This window comes from Harpegnathos saltator, unplaced genomic scaffold (genome assembly GCF_003227715.2).
Source record: "Harpegnathos saltator strain DR-91 unplaced genomic scaffold, Hsal_v8.6 scaffold79, whole genome shotgun sequence".
NCBI classification, from domain to species: domain Eukaryota; kingdom Metazoa; phylum Arthropoda; class Insecta; order Hymenoptera; family Formicidae; genus Harpegnathos; species Harpegnathos saltator.
The window spans coordinates 532852-552204 of NW_020230637.1; the positions used below are offsets into that span (position 1 = coordinate 532852).

At 56.3% G+C, this 19353-nt stretch overlaps 1 protein-coding gene across 11 annotated transcripts in view; it reads right to left on the reverse strand.

Moving 5' to 3' along the window:
* Nucleotides 1-18804, reverse strand: part of gro (TLE family member transcriptional corepressor groucho) — a 48711-nt gene extending 29907 nt beyond the window's left edge. For 5 of the 11 annotated variants that reach the window (XM_025306584.1, XM_025306583.1, XM_025306582.1 and 2 more), the window contains exons 1-6: nt 18641-18804; nt 18083-18158; nt 8816-8860; nt 575-637; nt 409-483; nt 206-238 (exon numbers count right to left, since the gene is read on the reverse strand). In XM_025306584.1, coding sequence (XP_025162369.1) covers nt 206-238; nt 409-483; nt 575-637; nt 8816-8860; nt 18083-18158; nt 18641-18789 — 441 coding nt within the window. In that variant the 5' untranslated portion in view covers nt 18790-18804. Of the gene's footprint in view, nt 1-205; nt 239-408; nt 497-574; nt 638-8815; nt 8862-18082; nt 18159-18640 lie in introns of those variants that run through there. The other 6 variants (XM_025306588.1, XM_025306581.1, XM_025306587.1 and 3 more) reach the window with 4 other exon arrangements.
* Between the last annotated feature and the right edge of the window lie 549 nt (nt 18805-19353).

Here is a 19353-nt window from a genome sequence, read left to right on the forward strand (position 1 = left end):
ATTCCGTCAAGTATCGTCGAGACGATACTTGACGGAACGGCCGGCAAGGCTCGATCAGCAAAGGACGCGACCGGTCGAGAAAAATCGTCAAGATCGCACAGACGCACGGTCGTTCCTCGCGGTCGCGCGGCTCAGCTTGCGGAGAGAAACTTGCGTCGCGTCGAACCGGACGGATGCGATACGAGCGTGCACGACTCGCACTCACCAGGAGTTGCTGGAGACCCTGCTGCTGCTGCTGCTGCAAGAATAAGAGAAAGATTGGGCGTAAAACGACACACCGTGCACGCCGCGCCGGCTCGGTCGAGCGAATCCCGACAACGGCGAGGCAACAAACGCGCGTGGCACGCGCGGGATTTCGATCGACCGGCCGCGCGCGGCGAAGGTTAATGACGAAGAGGCACTACTTACCCCGATAATGGCGTTCAGCTCGGACATGGTGACTTGCTTCGCCCTCTCCACGGCGTTGGCCACCTGCTGCTGATGCTGCAACGCCACGCTATGATTATCGCGTCGTCGTCACACTCGATCGTGAGACTGCACGGCACGCGTGCCAAACAGAAAGTCAAAGACTCACCTCTTGCGCCAGGAACGGCATCACCTGGGCGATGATCGCGTTCAGCCTCTTGGCGATCTCCGTCTGCGGACACACAGCGGACACACACTTCGATTTAGAACGCAAGTCTCGCGCCGGTCTCCGCGAGCGACGCGGTGCGACTCGGCGCGGAGTCTTCTCTCTCGCTCAAGGGAGGAATGTCTCATTGCGGCGGAAGGCCGTTTTCAAGACTATTCTTACGACGAATTTTTTCGACATTTTGAAACTTTCCACTGTGTATTCATTAATGTTCAAAGTATAAAATAAATTTTATTTTATCACAAGAATCGATCCAATTTGTAATTATGGGTAAAAATGCAGTCATCCGTTTGCGAGCTCTGTGTTTGCTGTCGACATAATTCCTCGCACTCTCTGGGCCTCTCTCTCTCTCTCTCTCTCTCTCTCTCTCTCTCTCTCTCTCTCTCTCTCTCTCTCTCTCTCTCTCTCTCTCTCTCTCACTACTCTGAAACCGAAAACTGAAAAGGATTTTTAAAATATACGGTTGCCATTACAGCCCGTATTAAAATGTAGGCAAGTTTGGAGAGATGACTGTACGAAAGAAAGGTATCGAAAATGAAACTTTTTTCAACTTGTAATCATGTTTAAAAAAACGAATAAAATAAAATATAACTCTGTTCGAGGTAAGGGCGAAAACTACGTGTCTACCTTATACTGTGTAAAAATTTCAAGTTATTCGGTTCAGTAGTTTTTGCGTAATCGAGCACGACAGTTTAAGAAAATGATGTTTCCAGATAAACGCGTTTAAAGTTTTATATGTGTGTACTTTCCGTGTATAGATAGTAACAAATTTATTTTATATCTTGAACATTAATGAATACACTGTGAAAATTTCAAGCTGAGCCTAGCGTCTCTGTCAAAAAAATTTGTAAAAATAGCCTTGAAAGCGGCGTGCCCCGCATTTCCGTAATTCCCTCCTTAAAAGTTAAATCACCCTCCTTTCACATTCACATTTCGATCGTTACGGCGGGGCGTGTAAAGCGAGCGAGCAATTGCGCCGAATGAAATGGTTACGAAATCAAGTGAACGGGGCTAAGAAAGTACCTATGTGGGGCAGATCAGCCTAGGCGACGACACGCGCGCATCGGAATGAATGCGTGAGGGAACGCGGGCGACGTCCAACGCAGCAACAAGGACAACTTACATCCCGCGCGCGCGCGCGCGCGTGCGTTTGTAAATTCATGCTTTTATCACGAATTCCATTAGCCGCGTGCATCGGTGCCGAAAATTACGGGACGATCGGCCGGCGTCGGCGAACGATTCATCGATTCATTCGTGAAAATCGCCAAGTAACACCGGAAATTTATTCGACGGGACAAGGAGGGAGGGGGTGGGGGTGGCGGTGGGACTTAATATCTCCCGTAGATTTAACGTCACGTGGTTGTGCTTTGAATAATTCGGGGGAATTAATTGAGAAACCGAGGCCGGCGGCGATGCACGCACACGCACGCACGCGGAGGCGGGGCATGGCGGCGGCGGCGGCGGCGGCGGCGAGCGCAATTCGGATTGTGTATATAACGCACGCGGGACACACGTGTCACGCTGTTCGGGGTTACGTCGTGGTAATCACGTGTGTGTCGCGCGACGACTGCTCTCGCCGGACATACGAGTGGGCTCGACCACCACCCTTGTATAACGGGGTGGCTACTCATTAATGCGTGTCGATCGAATCGATTCGCGATTAAGCCGACGACCGCCGCCACGTGACTTTCCAACGACCGCGATGGAAAGGCAGATTCGCGTGTCATCGCCCACTAACCCCGTGCAGCAATCAAGCCCGAATAATCGCCCGGCCGTGGCCTTTTTTTCCGCGCGGCCGCGGTTCGGCCGCGCCGGAGATATCCCTGGGAAAGTAACCTGTATCTCTGGCTGCTCTCTTGCAAATTATCGGAATAATTGGCGAATTTTGTGGTGGGAAAAGTCATCCAACGCTCGGATTCCTCCTCCTCCTCTCTCTCTCTCTCTCTCTCTCTCTCTCTCTCTCTCTCTCTCTCTCTCTCTCGCTCTGCGAGCAGAGCGCTGCTCTGTCCGCCTGATCGTCGGGACGAATCGCAGGGATTACTCGGCGCAGTTGAATTAGCGAGGGGTCGCTCGGCATAATCATATGATACTGAGAGACAGAGCGAGAGAGAGAGAGAGAGAGAGAGAGAGAGAGAGAAGGAGGGAAAGGGGGCGGGGGGGGGGGGCCGGTCGCATCGACAAGAGAGAAACGACGGTGGCAGCGGCAGCGATGTCGCGCGCGCGCGTTCGCACCGGCGCGATATTTCCACGTCAAGCGAATCGGCCGCGTAGATCTAAAAGTTGAGAGACCGAAAAAAAATGTCATCGCTCCCACGGGGAACGGAAAGATGGAAAACTGCCGCGTCCACGTCAGTTCGATTTCGTCCTGTTCGACAGTAGGCGGCGAGAGGGAGGAGGACGAGGAGGTGACCGCCGGTGGGGGTGGGTCGGCTGTAGAGAAGAAGGGCGAGAGACGAAAAAAGGTTTGACGAAAAAATGGAGAGGACACGCGGCAGGGCGACGGGGCCGGAGGTGGCGGGTGAACGAGCGAGCGCGGTGGTGCCGGGAGAGAGGGAGGGCTGCGGGAGGCGGTTGGTCGGTCGGAGGCGGTGGTCGAGAGACGAGGAGAATTTGCAGGACGCGGGCGACGCGGAGCGAGTGTTGTCCGGCACGAAAAAATGGTTATTCCTTCTCGAATGTGCCCGATGCACATGCACGTTTTCCCGCAAAACGGATGGCCGGGGTGCGGAGCGGCGGCGAGCGAGCGAGAGAGAGAGAGAGAGAGAGAGAGAGAGAGAGGGCCAGGGGGTGGTAGTGGTGGTGGTGGCAGCGGTGGTGGTGGCGGCGGCGTCGGCGGTAGTGCTCTGGCGCTGGCGATGGAGGTGGTGCGGGGGAGAGGAAGGGTGGCTGGTGGTGAAGCGGCAGGAGGGAGAACCAAGTGAGTTGACGGGGAGGTGAAGAGGGACGGACGGAGATGACCGAATGGGAGGTGGAGAAGGAGGAAGTGGTGGAGGTAGCGGAGGAGGTGGAGGTAACATTGAGATTAGCAACGGGTAAAAAATCGATGTCATCGCCCCCAGCCCACCGGCGTACCCTCGCGCTCTCGCCGCTCTCGCTCGACTCAACCCTCTGCTACCTCCACAGGGCAAAATAAAAGAACTCGAATACACGACCTCTAGAAGGGTGTATACGCGCGCGGCGTAGGTGTTCGTGCGAGCAAGCGCGCGAGTACGAGTGTGTACACGCGCCCGCTCGTTGATCCTTCGTTCGTTCGTTCGTTCGTTCGTTCCTTCGTCCGTTCGTTCGTTTGTTCATTCGTTCGTTCATATGTTCGGCCGTTCGATCGTTCGTTCGATCGTTTGGTCGTTCGGTCTTTCCTTCGTCTGTTCGTTCGTTTGTTCATTCGTTCGTTCATATGTTCGATCGTTCGATTGTTCGGGCGTTCGATCGTTCGTTCGATCGATCGGTCATTCGGTCTTTCGTTCGTTCGTTCGTTCGTTCGTTCGTTCGTTCGTTCGTTCGCTCGCTCGCTCGCTCTCGCATACGCACGGCGACACGTGTGTACGGACGAGAGAACGCTGGAAAAGCGACCCCCGACCGCCGAAAGAGAGCACGTGGGAGATGAAACGAGAGGGGTTACGTACTGAAAGAGAAAAAAAAGAAAAAGAAGAAAAAAGAGAATGAGGGAGGAGAGACGGGCAGGGAGGGAGAGCGAGAAAAAAAGAGGAAAAGAGAAGAGAGAGAGCGAGAGAGAGAGAGAGAGAGAGAGAGAGAGAGAGAGAAAGAGAGAGAGAGCGCAGAAGACAGAGCGCTCGGATAGATAGACGTATATATGCATGAAGGCAGGAAGAACTGGAAAGGCAGGGTGAGTTATATGCAATTGGTCAGCCTGCACATTTTTTATCGGGCGCCGGGCGTATCCGCGATGGGAAATGGTAGTTACTCTCGTATCGACGAACAACGCCAGCAACAACGCCGGCAATATTCTTTCAAAGAGATACTCGCGCTTTTTCGAGAGAACGCCATCGCCGCCGCCGCCGCGCCGACTCGAAATTCTCGTCCGAGGGTACCATATTTATTAGGAACGTAATTCGCAACGGGTCCTGAGTCCGCTTTTCTCTTATTCTCTGGAGAACGACTCCGAAGGAGAATAAACTTTGCCTCACGACAAGCGCGTCGAAGAAACCATCATCCGCGGTTCAACGTCACCGAGTCGCGTCAAGAACGGAAGAATGGAAACTCGCGTGCGCGCGCGCGCTCGGGAAGCAACGCTCCTCCCCCTCCGTCACTTTTGCAACCGCGGAAACAGACCGGCGATCGCTTCCACGTCGAACGTAACGCGGCAGTCGCGCGATCGAGAGACACGAAACAAACATCCCCGCGAACGAGCGAGCTCGTCACTTCACTTCCGCCCGACGCGCGACTTGCAATCTCCACACAAGTTCGCGACCTCCCCCGCTCCTCCCGCCGCCGCCGCGCGAGCATTGCCCCGCTGATTTATAATTTCCTCGACTCTTCCCCTCCCTCGCTCGCGGTGACCCCGTTTTCCCAAAGGCCCAAAGAGCGAGAAAGGCCGGCCGCGGATCGCGTGCCTCGCGTTACGCGCGTTCGCGACATATTGCCGTAGATCGCGGCTTAATCGAGCGGAACAACAACGACCAGGCGGCCGCGCGCCGAAGGACGACCCTTTCAATTAAGCGATAAGCGTTATCGCGGGGCAGATACGCCGGCCGTACATACGTGTACGACTCGACGGCTAAACGCGAGGGTGCGAGCGCGGGGGGGGGGGGGGGGGGGTGCGAGAACGCGCAACGTAACGCGCGCGCGGCCGGACGCTCGCGTCGCGATGTGTTTTTACCTCTCCTCCTCCTCCTCCTCCTCCTCCTCTTCCACCACTGCCACCGCCACCACCCCCGACGCCTCCGCCGAGCGACGGCGACGGTCCGATTCGCGTATATCCCGCCCTTTCTTTTCCGCGCTTTCCTTTTGCGCGCGGTCGACGGCGCTTTTTGCGAGCCGCCCATTTTCCCGATTGCCGCATCGACTGCGAAATCTCATTTCCCATGAAGATCGCGCGATGGAATTCGCTCGTGTGCTGGCTCGAGTGGCCGACGGAACGCGCGAGACTCCGGTAAAAGCGCTCCGTCGCCGATGTCATCGGACGACATCCGCGATAATCCGGGCGGATTATAAGGGCGGCGTAATTTCGACGAGTCGTCCGACTTTCGCGCTGCCGACTCGCTGGCACCGTAAAACTGACACCCCCGCACACAAGACGGTTCGTTAATTCCATTAATTGTGAGAACGAAACGCTTCGTTAATGAAAGACGAGGTCACGAAGGTGTTCTCCGCTCCGGAGCGGGAATCTGAGAAGGGCGTCTTGCTGAAGATGAGATGAGCGAGAGAGATCGTCGAGAGCACCTCGAGTCGATATCACGAGGTGGTGCTTTTTGAAAACTCGCACCTGTCCGAGACGATCGAGCTGGGTCGAGAGATGAGAAACCTAAGGAGCGATCGCTCGGTGGAAATCGCACGTGAGCTGGTCGACGACGTTCGAGTTCGAGCGATGGCCGCGCAGCCGGAAAAAAAAAAGAAAAACTCCAGACTGCCCGCGCGAGAGGGACGGACAGACGGAGACCGAGGGAAGTAATCGTGCCTACAAGAATCGGGACATCACCAACAAATTCGAGTTAGCCGAGTAGGGAGCGCTAAAGTGGTGGTGGTGGTGGTTGGCTGCGAACTCGGCGGCAGGGTGAGAAGCAAATGTCGACTTGGAGCCGCGGCGGAAGATACGAGGGTCGCGCGCGCGGCAGATGCGAGGGACGGCTAGCATTTGAGGGGTAGGGTAGGGTGGCGAAGAATACAACGGCATGGTGCGAGCGACAGAGAGCGAGCCGAAAGAAAAGAGCGGCGGGAACGGGGAGAGAAACGAGGGCAGAGAGTCGCTCGAGGAGCGAAAAGGGTAAAAGCGAAAGGGGTGGCTGCTGGCGAGAGAGAGAGAGAGAGAGAGAGAGGGAGATAGAGAGAGAAAGAGAGAGAGAGAGAGAGAGAGAGAGAGAGAGAGGTAGAGGTAGGGAGAAAGGGCGACGAGAAGGAGACACAGAAGGATCTAACTTCGTAGGGAAAGATTGTTTTCATTCGGGGCTCAAATTGAAAAGGAGCGAGAAAACCGCGATTCGAAAGCCAGCTAAGTGGCGGGGACCGACTGAAGGGTCTGGCCTGATTTATTTATTTTTTCTCTTTGCCGAGCAGAGAGAGAGAGAGAGAGAGAGAGAGAAAGAAAGAATAAAAGAGCGACACTTGTTTCGGGACGAGAGTAATAAATACATTTTTCTTCCTATTTTTCTTTCTTCCTTTTTCTTTTTTGGAGGATGCGAATTATAAATTGCGGATGATAGATGAGAGGAATGGCGGGGGAATCGACGAGAAATCGCGTGTTCGTATAACAACACGTGCAAAGGAATTGAGACACCGAGGACGCGTACGCGTCGTCCTGTGGAAACTTTGCGAACTTGAGCGAAAAATCGCGATTGATAATAAATAAATCGGCGAGGGAGATTCAATGACGCGTCACCTCCTCCTCCTCCTCCTCCTCCTCCTCCTCCGAGAGAGAGAGAGAGAGAGAGAGAGAGAGAGAGCGTAGCGCGTTGGCGCGACATTATCACGGGTAATTAGCGAGTCGCCAAGAACCGATAACTTTTCATTTCTCCTCCAATTAGTATCAGAGCGGCAGCGGCGCGGAGACGGCGACTCCGTTGCATTACCTCCCGATGCAATCTGTTCAGTCGCGGTGTCTCGCGACTTGATTTCCCACCAATTCCGCGGCGATCTTACCTCCGAGATTTTTATTAACACCTCATTATCCTGGCAATTTAACCAGCGAGGAAATCGCGAGTGAGTGAGTGAGAGAGAGAGAGAGAGAGAGAGAGACAGACTTTGCAAGAAATCTCATCGTAAACCCGCAAACTCCGACGATCCGATTCAATTATTTCGACAGCGTGATGTTTATCGAGAAGAGCGGACGGGATTATTCTTGATGTTCCGAGGGAAGAAAAAGAGCTTCCTTCGCATCTCGCGTTTTACATTCCGGATCTATTCTCTCTTCTTCCACCATCTCCTCCTCCCCCTCCCCCCGGCCCGTCTCCTCTCTTTCTCTCTTTTTCTCCACGGCACATTACGTGACGTTACAGTAATCTTCTCGCGACAGGCACGACCCGATTATATAACTCGCGACTGATGAAAAAGACGAGAGCGTCAGACGGACGCTTTCCGATGTTCGTGATCAACGGTCGTCGAGAGAGCTTAATAATCTCGCTTGTCGTGCCTTCTCCCGTTTGCGATTTGAAAAGACAGCTTCAACAGGCGCGCGCGCGCGCGCGCCTCGCGCGTTCGAGATTCGCCGCGAGGTCGATCTCGAAAATAGCGCGACGCTTACCGTTAAGGGGACGACGACGCTCTGATTCCTCGCGCATTACTCGCCGGCGGAAACAATTCCACAACGATAACTCTCTCCCTCTCACCCTCACCCTCTCTCTCTTTCCGCGCTACGCCCTGCAACTATCCGACAAGACATCCCTCCTCTCCTTGCGCCCTCGCCACCCCGCCGCCGCTGCCGCCTCGGCCCATTAAGCGCTGCCTCGGGGGTACGAGGGTGAGAAATGATCGGCCGCTAATGCTAATGAATATCAGCTCGTTGTGCCGAGGCAGGGAGGGTTGTTTGGTGTTCGGGAGCCCCCTACTACTTTTGAGCACGCCGCTGCTATAGCGTGAGGCAGCCGCCGCCGCCGCCGCCGCCGCCGTGCCGCGATACGAGGGTCGCTTTTAAGAAAATTGCTGACAGAGGGGACCGCCCCACCGCTGTTTCCCCTGATTAGCCGAAATTACACCATTTCCCGACGTAAACGCGCGCCCGCACCCCTCATTTGCGGCCGCGCCGGCCGATCCACTGACACAGTCCGGGCTCAATTAACGAAGCGCGCGGCGCGGCCGGTGTAAACCCTTGAAACGCGTCGGACTCGATGTCTCGATGATTAACCTGCTCGCGGCCAGGCCGAGGAGAGCCGCGACGCGCTCTCGATACGGCTCGGTACGGCGGAGAAGAATGGCTCGAGCTCGTGGGTGCACAATAACACCGGGGGGAGGTGCCTTTCATCAGCGCGACATTCGGAGAGCGCGGAGCCGGGCGTGGAGGTGGGACTCACTTACCTGTTTGTGCATCTCGACGTTCAGGCCGTACGACATCTCGTAATACTGCAACAAAAGAGGCACAGAGTCATCAGTGTTGCGGTTGGGATCATCGCCGGTACAAATCCGTCGGCTATGAAGCACCGCGCGACTCGAGAGCACGACGTGCATAAATATCCGCGAGAAGCTTCGGGGGCGAAAGAGAGAGAGAGAGAGAGAGAGAGAGAGAACAGGAGGGGCGAGAGGGATGGAGAGCGAGCAAGCAGAGGAGAGGAGAACAGGGGGCGGGCGGGGGCAAGAGAGAGAGAGAGAGAGAGAGAGAGAGAGAGAGAGAGAGAGAGAGAGAGAGAGAGAGAGAGAGAGAGAGAGAGATTATTGCGTCTCCAAATGCGCGCGCCCATAAGAACCTTTCGCGCGTTCGACTCGCTTTCGACTGCTTGACGACTGCGCGCGCCCGCGAGCGCAGCGCTCGTAAATTGGTTAGTTGCAGCTGAGCACACCGGGCGCTCGTTCGGCAACGCATTACGTTCGCGGGCCCTTTCTTGAAAATGACAGGCCGAGTTACGCGCGCGCGCCGTCGCCGCCGCCACGCGAGATCCTAATTTCGCGTCTGTGCTCCCTCTTATCCCTCCCTCCTGGCCTGCCGGTTTCCCGAGAAAATACAGCGAGAGAGCGTTCGCTCATGGCTGGCTCACCCCATTCCGCCGATCTTTAGACGCGCGCTCGCCCCACCATACATGGAAAGCGCGACATTCCCGAGACGTATCAAATCGCTCGCGGAGCGATCGATGGATCCCTCCGTGCGATCTCGCCGCCGCACCCGCCCGAGGGGAGGAGGGGTGCATTCTCGTGGGTGAATTTCTGCGGCCGAGAGAGCCGAGCAACCGAGGGAACCCTTCTCTCTTTCTCTCTCTCTCTCTCTCTCTCTCTCTCTCTCTCTCTCTCTCTCTAGCGTATGGCTGTTACGGTCCCGGCTTGCGCACGCACGCACACACACACACACTCTCTCTCTCTCTCTCTCTCTCTCTCTCTCTCTCTCTCTCTCTCTCTCTCTCTCTCTCTCTCTCTCTCTCTCTTTCCCTCTCTCCCTCTCTCTCTCTCTCTCGGTGAAACTGCATCCGAGCATAGGATCGGCGGACGCGCTTGCGCGATCGTAAATCGGTTAGTGGCTGTCGCTTAGCGCCGCGCGCGCGTCCGCCTTTAGCCGCTCGTTCGGCAACGGATGGCTTCGGGGGTGGGTTTGCCGCCTGCCGAGGGGCACACACACATAGAAAGAGAGAGAGAGAGAGAGGGGGACGAGAAGGCAATGCACATGCCAGGCGAAGCCGAGCCGAGAGATACTCGGCCGAGATCGATAGCATCGGCCACGGAAATATACCGACTTAATAATGCAGTCGATAACTACGCCCGGCGAACTTGGCGCAAGGCTCGCGCGAAGCCTTCTTCTCCTTCTTCCTTTTCTTTCCTTCCCTTCTTCTTCCTCTGTCTCTCCTCTACTCTCCGTGCAAAACGATCCCGGTGCGCCCCGTCTCGGCGCGCGCGCGCGCGCGCGCGCAGGTAAGTGTCGGCGGCGGCGGTGGTGGTGTTGGTGGCGGTGCTGGACGATCGTATCGCGCACAACCAACACGGTGACTCAGTAATTCGCTTCTTCGAAGCTCGCAGGCCATCCTCGAAAAAGCACGCGCGCGACCATCGCGCCACCGCGGAGCGGTAACGCGAGATGGTAATTTATTTGTCTCGTCCGTCCGTCCGGTGAACGCTTGCGTGTCTCGGAGATTTCGGGGATTACTCGTTGTCGCATCGTGTCGCCACCTCGACGTGATGGAAACGCCGCGCGAGGGGGAGGCAAGAGGATTCCGTCGTAAAGTGCTGGTTCGCGGAGTGCGGAAGAGACGCTCAACGATACTTCTCCAATTGTGACCCGGCGAGTCGCCCAGCGAACGCTCTGATCGATCGAATGCTTGTCGCGCACGCGGCGGCTATGTGCGTGTCCGAGATTACGGACGAGGTTACTTGAAGATTTTCAAGTCCGATTGTCAATCGGACCTTAAGATCGACCCGGTCGCCACCAGCATCGCGTCGACGCGAGTAAACGCGGAACAGCCTCGTTCTCGCGCGCTCTTCGAGGCTTGACTCGCACGGCCGCAGAGCAAGAGACGGCAAGAAGGGTGGGAGGGAGGGAGGGAGGGAGGGAAACAGGGAAAAGATGTCGATGTAAGTCGGTAATCAAATAACAAGAAAACTCACTCTCTCTCTCTCTCTCTCTTTCTCTCGACGGCAAAAGTTCCGCGGGCTATCGATCTCATCTGTTCACCTCTCATTTTCTATTTTCACGTGCCTCGGAACCCAATAATAGGAGTTGTACCGATAATTTCGCCCCCTCCGGTTACTCGATATGGATCTTTTAGTAGCGAGCGAGCCTTTGATAGGGTGATCGGACGACCTCCCTCCTCTTCTCCTCCCGTCCGCCCTGCCGCTCACCCGCGCTTCTGTAGCGCGCGCTCTCGACATTTTCCCTCGTTTCTCACCCTTCCCCTCCTTCTCCCGCCCCCCCTCTCACTCTCTCTCTCTCTCTATCTCTCACTGTCTCTCCTCGTTCTCCTTTCTGGTCGCACCGCACTCCGATTCGGCCCGTCGCTCTCATCCCGCGTACCCCATTTACCTTTCCTCCCTTTCGCTCTCGCATCCACTCTTGACTCGCCTCGCGGAAATTTCACACGCGCGCGCGACACCCGCGGATAATTAAAAGGATAATTAATAAGTCGGAGCGCGCGATTCGCGCCGGCCGCCGCGTGAGGGACTCCTCTTCACATCGGCGACTCGTGGCTTCGTCAAAGCTTGTCTCGTGAATTACCGGTACACACAAGCGGAACCGACGCTCACCAATCGCGAATGCGCGCCGAAAGGATCTTTCTCCCCCCTCCCCCCCAGCCCGATCGCGGGGCGTGCGCAGCACTATGAGCTGAGATATTAAATTACGAAACAAGAGAGTGCATTCAATTATCGCCGCGATTACACGCGGCGATGAAAGAAATACGAGTCGAGACGCAACGCTCGAGTGCAGCAACTTGCGCGGTGACACGCGCGCGAGTTCGATGAAACACGCCGCGGAATTTCGCGAGGGCATTATTTCACCTCGGCCAAGACCCCTAACGTTATTTTCCGCGCGTAAAGGAACAATCGCGGCGCCGTCGGCCAAACCGCCCATCACGCTCGGAGCAGCACGTCGCAAAATTTCGCGAGCGTCGGTGAAAAAAATTTTTTCGCCAGAGAGGACGAGGGAGAGAGAGAGAGAGAGAGAGAGAGAGAGAGAGAAGCGTAGCGTAGCGTGGCATAACATAGCGTAGCGTAGCATAGCGTAGCGCAGGGCGCAGAGGGTAGAGGAGGGGAGTGGAAATGCAATCTGCCAGACGTGCCCGCTCGCGCGCGCGCGAAAGCAAACGGCGAACCGTGGAAACAGGAGGAAAACAAAGAGTAATCGAGAAGCGTGCCCCAGGGATGTGGGTTACGTTTAATTTGTTGCAGCGCGAAAAAACGCGCGGTGGAGAAAAAACATAGATAATTGGAAAGTCTTCTCGTTCGCGCGGGCAGGCCGGAGAGATGCGCGACGACCCCGGGCCCGATTTCGATAAGGTTTTTTCCCTTCCATCCCTTTTTTGTATTCCCTCTGCCTCCTCTCCCTCCCCCCCCCCACCGACCGCGGCGGCCATCCCCCGTGCCATTGAGCGCTGCTGAGCGTCTCTCTCTTTCTCCCGTTCTCTCGATCATTACATTCGCGTATCGGAAATCAAATTAATTTTCCGACGGCCCGGGGGCTCGGAGTTTTCCGTTCGCCCCGTTTGTTTTCGACGATACGGAACGGCGCTACCTTCTCCTATTCTTTCCCCCCCCTCCTCCTCCTGCTCCTCGGCCCCCGGCAGCCCACCACCCCTCGCCCGCCCGCCCGCTCTCCGACCACCCTTCTGCCGGGACAAAGTAGGAGGGTTGATGGGATGACGCTCGGCGGCCACCTCGTTTCGGGCTACACTCCGGAGAATTAATTCACCGCCGACGATGCGCGCCGCAACCTGTCGCGATAAAAATATGAAGCTCCTGCGCGAGCAATCGGGCGAGCGGTAGGCGGCGCGAAAATCCAAGGAATGCCGAGGAAAGTGAGGGTGGGCGCTCGCGTGGTAATTGGAGCACGTCAGACGCTCCGCGGGCTCGCCGGAGAGTTGTTTATTCCCCGAGTGCGGACTGAAACGTCGCTGCTCTCTGATCGAGGCTGCCGACTTTTTACAGCGCTGCCCTGAATTTTCCTACGCTATTTTCGGCCGCGAGGTGAAGGGAGAGAGAGTTCCGGCCCGTATAAACCGCAGCGACAAACAGCGACATTCGACGGAAGACGACGAGTCGCGAAGTTATTCGGCAGCGCGAGTTCAACTTGGATAGAATCGACTCTCCCCGACCACCACTGTGTATCTATCATCCCCCTTCTTCCCCTGCCCCGCCCTCTTGATTACGAAATATTACTTTTCGAAGATACACTTGTCGAGCACGCATAGTGCGGCCGCGCACGAACAATGACTCCGCCGCTGAGATCGAATGATAAATAAAGGCGGTGATAAAAATGGCTCAGATCGGCGGAGCGAATCCATAAGCGGCGAGCGAAGGAAAAAGATCGAATAACACAGGAGGGGGGAATGGGCGGGGACAAGAATGTCTCCTTCGCGAGAAACGTAAGAGGGACAGCCTTCTTGTGTATAGCCGAGCGCCGTCTTTGCGCATTCAATATTCCACTTTTCTCTGCTTCTTGATATACGCGCCGCACAGACCGGCTGAGAAAATCCGACGGCGAAAATTGCAGGAGCCCCCAAATACTCGAGGATTAACCGTCTGCAAACAAATCGGGGTACTGGCGTATTAATCAAATCCCCTGAAAGCTCGACATGCTCGGCGGTGTCTCGACAGAAGGGAAAGATATCGCGTGACGACGTAGAAAGGCGATGATCCGTGGCAGCGAACAAAAGAGTAGAGCGCGAAAGGGAGGAAGATGGAACGACGGGGGATGGAAAGAAGAGTCACGGGTGGGAGGGGGCAAAAATTGAAGCGGCGCGCGGATTTACGCGGCGCGTTACCCTAATGAAAATCGCGAAGGATGAACTTGCGCGCGTGTGGCGGCGGCGGCAGCGATGGTGAAGGCGGTGGCGGTGGCGGCGGCGGCGGTGGCGGCGGCGGCGGCGGCGGCGGAGGTGGTGGTGGTGGTGGTGGTGACGGAAAGAAATGGGAGGAGGCGGTCGGAATACACGAGGGTGGAATTAGAATATCAGAGACACGGTGGCGGCGCGTGTGTACGTACTGTGCCGCGCACCAACACCCCCTCACCCTCGTCCGCGTCTACGGCTTGCACGTATATAATACTTGTCGGTGGTTGACAAACCCTCGACATCAATTTCTCTCTCTGTCTCTGTAATTCTCCTGCTCGTCCCTCTGCCCGTGTCCGTGTGTTCGTCTCTCTCTCTCCCTCCCTCCCTCTCTCTCTCTCTCGCGCGCGCGCGCGCGCGCGCGCTATCCGTCCGTCTCTTTCCCGCTCGCTTTTCCCTCGACAAGCCTTGCTTCTCTCTGTCGTCCCCGCTCGCCCCCACTTGTGCCCCTTCTCCATCAACTCCTCCTCCACCTCCTACAGCCAGGACCCCCCTACCTCCACCCTCCCGGCCCCTTCTCTATCTCTCTCTTCGTTTACTTTGGAGATATCGATTACCGGCTCAACTCCCAACCCCCATCAACCCCTCTGTCACCTCCGCGACCCCCCTTACCCACACCCTCTAGCACCCCCGACTCCCTTCCACTCGGCCCAGCTTGCTGCTTGGTTGCTTGCACGGTGTCACATCGGTGTAGCAGTTTACAGAGACAGTATAGTTCGCGACAATTACGATCGGCCGTGCAGCAGCAGGCGGCAGCGGCGGCGGCGGCGGCGGCGGCGGCGGCGGCGGCGGTAGCGGTGGTGGTGGTAGTGGTGGTGGTGGTGGTGGTGTAGGACCTCGGGAATCGACAATACCCCCGCGTTTACAGCGACGACATCGATCTACACGGCAGCTGAGAGCGCGGTCCGTTTTCCGCTCGGTTATTAATTCGCGCGTTCAAAGACGCGCCGATGTCGCAACGTGCTCGCCTACAAAACGGCCGTTTCGTCGCCCCCCATCGCCCCCGCCCCTCCGACCGCCGTCACAGCGCCGCGCGCGCAAAACGAAGAAGCGCTTCGCGTCCGCCTCACGAACGGGGATTTGCATTTCTTAGGTAATTTGCATTAACCACGCAAATCCGAGCTACCCGGTGTGTCGGGAATATCCCGTGAATTTCACCAACTCGCTCTCGTCGCCTAACTTTCAACGGGGAAGAGTATCAAAAATTATACAACCGCGCGCATCTCGCCGCAATTAAGCGCAATAATGCGAGACTGTCGGAATATAATGAAGTATTCCAAAATTGGCAATTAGCGCGGGATATATCAACGTGCTCGTCAACTTTGCTCGCAGTTAGCCGCTACTACAAATTTCGATACGCGCCACTGTGCGCGTGTCACCTCCCCCTCTCCCACCCCCTTTATTTGCTCGTATAAATAATGGAGACGCAACGGCGTCGGGGCGAGGCGTATTCCTTTCTTTCTCTACCGTGGCGCGCGCGCGCGCGAGCATACACGCACACGCACACGCACACACACACACACACACGCGCGCGCGCGCGTACCGAGTGTGTAAAACCCGGCTTCAATCTCTGATTTCTACAAACGCCGCTGCTGAGATTCCGAAAATCAAGCGAGCAAACTGCAAAATCAACTGCCTTCAAGCTCCGCCGGAATTTGTGTCTACGATCGAGCATAACGGGGGGGGTTACTGACCCTCCGCCAATCCGCACCGTTCGCTTTCTCGTATCTCGAAAGCGGTTTGCGGAAACGCATAACCCGCGTGCCCGCGAGAGCGCATTCTCGCGCGACGCTGAATTTGTATCGGGACAAAAGCGAGAACTTCTTGATTTTTGCTCCCATTTTCGGTCCCCCGACCGTGGCGCGGCTCTCTCTCTCTCTCTCTCTCTCTCTCTCTCTCTCTCTCTCTCTCTCTTTCTCTCCCCCCCCTCTCTCTCTCTCTCTCTCTCACTCACTCCCCCGTCTCTGTCTCTCTTCCTCCCGGTGAGTTTGATTTGCCACGGAGGATGCGAGGACGAGAAGCGCGGAATATTTCGGCCGAAATGTTTACGTAACTTCGAAACCGACGTCCACACGAGACGACGTTGTCGCGCGCGACACGTTCCGCAAGACCGCGCGATTTCCATGACGAAAAAATGACCAGAGAAAGGAAAGAAGAGAAAAGGTATATACTCGCGAATATCGGAATTTATTTCGCTTTTGACAGACGCGCCGTGTCCTTTCTCTCTCTCTCTCTCTCTCTCTCTCTCTCTCTCTCTCTCTCTCTCTCTCTCTCTCTCTCTCTCTCTCGTGAATTTCATTCGCCGGGAAGAACGCGGGCACGGAGGGAAGCGGGGAGGGACGAGCGCGCGGAATATTCCACGGAGAGATTTTCGGGGAAACTCGGAGGAAGGACATACGCGAGACGACGCTGTCATGCGATTCCGCGAAATTTCCCCGCCACGAAGGAATGGCCGGAGAGCCGCGGATTCGCGCGGGGCGATTGATTTCACCGCGCGGGCGGCGCGCGGATTCTTAGACTCCACTCGATCGCGACCGCCTGTGCCGCTCGCGCCCCCCTCCCTCTCCCCCCCCGCCGCTGCGTGACGTTTCTTTTTTACACCGTCGATTCGCGACGAAACGACCGAGCCAATATTTCATTCGGGGCATTCAATTTCCGGTATCAACGCCGCCCCGCGTCCGCCATATATCGCCTTTGAAGCGGGACGCGGAATCAACGAGCAACATGATTCAATTCGAAATAATTACCTGCACTCGGAATGTTAAGTAGCGTGTGTATGTGACAACGATGTGTGTGTGTGTGTGTGTGTGTGTGTGTGTGTGTGTGTGTGAAAACGGGAGCGTGGCATATTATTTCTCGACGGCGATATCACGGGACGAGAAACGAGAAGAAAAGGAGAAACGAGAAGAGAGAAACGCTGACCCACCGCTGTCTCTCTTTTCCTCTCTCCTTCTCTCCCTCTCCCTCGCGAACAAATTCTCAAACAAATATCGTGATTATTGCAATTATTTCGACTTTGGACTTACCTCCATCTCCGATTCCGCGACAATGCCGCGCGCGCGTGGGGAAAATCTATATCGCAGTAATGACAATAATAACATCCACTCGCCGCGGAGAGCGGCGAGGCGAAACGCCAGGGGGCGGGGGGTGGGGGGGTGGGTGGGACGCGAAACGGATAGTCGGCGAATACTTTGGGCCATGTTAGTACTGCACTTTAATATAGGTAAGTCCAAGTTAAGCTCCTTACCGATGACGATACGATTAGTACGGTCGGCCGGACTAATTGCCTTCGCGCTGATGGAACTAAATCGAAGAGCCGGCAATATGAGGCGGGAATAATATCGATCGTTTACACCCCCCCCCCGCCGCCCCTCAGCCCCCGCGGACGATTGGCTCTCGCGCGCGCGCTAACGCTCGCACAATTCCTCTCGTTTACATAATATCCGGTTCCTCGATGCTCGCGTTATCGATAAACACTGTGCGCGCGCGCGCGCGCGCGCTCTGTGTGTGTTTGTGTGCGAGTTTCCGCGTCGCCAATAAGAGAACGCGACGAGAGGGAAGCGAGCTTCGAGGAGGTTCCTGCTCGACCCTCGGCCTCGTTTTGCGCGATGCACGCGACGTCCGACAATCGAATTCCAATCTTATTCCCGACGAGTCCGTTGCATCTTTCAAGGATGCCGCGCGCGGGACACGTCGGGTCGAATAATCGCTCCGCGGAGGAAACGGACGCGGCGACACGCCGGCTCTATTTTTGCCCAACGAATTTCCCCTCCTCTCCCTCGCTCCTCCGCCCCACCCGGCTCCCCCGACGGTCGATTTCGCCGCGCGCGCGTTTTCGCACGATTTCGTGGCGAGAATCGCCCGCGCGAACGGCGGAGGACGGCGAGGGGCGGGGGGCGAGGGGAGGGTGGTGCAGCTGCATCGATACACCCTCTTGACATTCCTCGCGCGATCGGCGGCGGAAAGGAGGGAAGTGGCAAGAGGGAGGGGCAAATTGTCGTCCGAGTTGCGCTCTCTCGCTCTCGGACTGCGCGTCAAGCTCGTAAGCGACGTAAGCGACGTAATGCGACTTAATCAAAGTGGAAAGACAGGAAAGGGAACTTACAAAGTGCCTTACCATAACGTAATGCCTTTGCATCTCGGTTTTCTCGTTGGCCAACTTCTCGCACTCCATCTTCAATCTGTGAAAAATAAAAGAGCCGGTTGAGAGCGCGCGGATTAACCGGCCGCTTTGAGACGTGCAACGAACGCCAATGGCAAAGGCGCGTCGCGTCTCGCACGGCGCAAAACGCATCGGCAAGCGTGCCGCGCGCGGCGGACTTCGGACGACGCAGGACCGATACGCATACGAATGTGCGTCAACGAGCGCGAGGCACAGTGCGCGAAATCTAAAATCGCGACATCGTTGTTGTATTACAGAAGAGGACACGAACGAGGGGAGACGCGACATCGAGGCGATCGCGAAGAGCTGGGAAAACTCGAGCACGGTAACGTGAACGAAAGAGAGCCCGGGCTTACAGAGCAAAGAGAAACAGAAATTTAAAAACGAGAACGACAAATTTAAAAACGAGAACGTCACTCTGGACGTAGCGCGGAGAGTACGCGCGACAGAAAGAGAGAAGGAGGGAGAGAGAGAGAGAGAGAAAAAGAGAAAGATACTCACGTGTGATACTGCGATTGGATGAAACTGAATTCCTCTTTAATCCGGTCGCAAGTGTCCGCCACCGTGAATTTCAGTCCGCCCGCAGCCCCGCCGCTACCGCCGCCACCCTGTAAGAAAAAGCGGGAAAACGAAGGGATTCGATTAGCCATGTACGACAATGCCGACGTGACAGAGAGAAAGAGAGAGAGAGAGAGAGAGAGAAAGATACGGCGGCACCGCACGTGGACGTTAAAACGCGGAACGCATCGTCTCTCGCCTCGTCCGGCGACGAATAAGCCGCGTCCGCGACAAGCAGCCTGTTACTTTGTGACATTGTCTAATCCTTGTAGCTCCGGGCTACCAGTCGTCCACGTGCGCGGATCCCGTCGCTATTAATACGAGTAAATGGAGCAATCGCATCTGCACTGCGTGCGCCAGCGGAGAGGCTTATCTTGCTTATAAAACGTTCGCTCGCTCGGAGATTCGACGCGCGGAGAGATGCATTCTTCGTTAACGAAAATACCAGCGACGCTTCCTCCGGGCGAGTTCATTCAATTATTCTGATTGGACGTTGCAGGGGTGCGCGCGCGCGCGCGCGCGTCTGTTCGGCCGTAAACTACTCGCGCTGCGCGCGGCGTTAGAGATCGTCCAAGTCGGCCGACCGTTATTTCTTCGTTCGTTCATGGGATTTCACTTCGAGCTCTGTTTGTCCCGAGCGAACGGCCATAATTGTA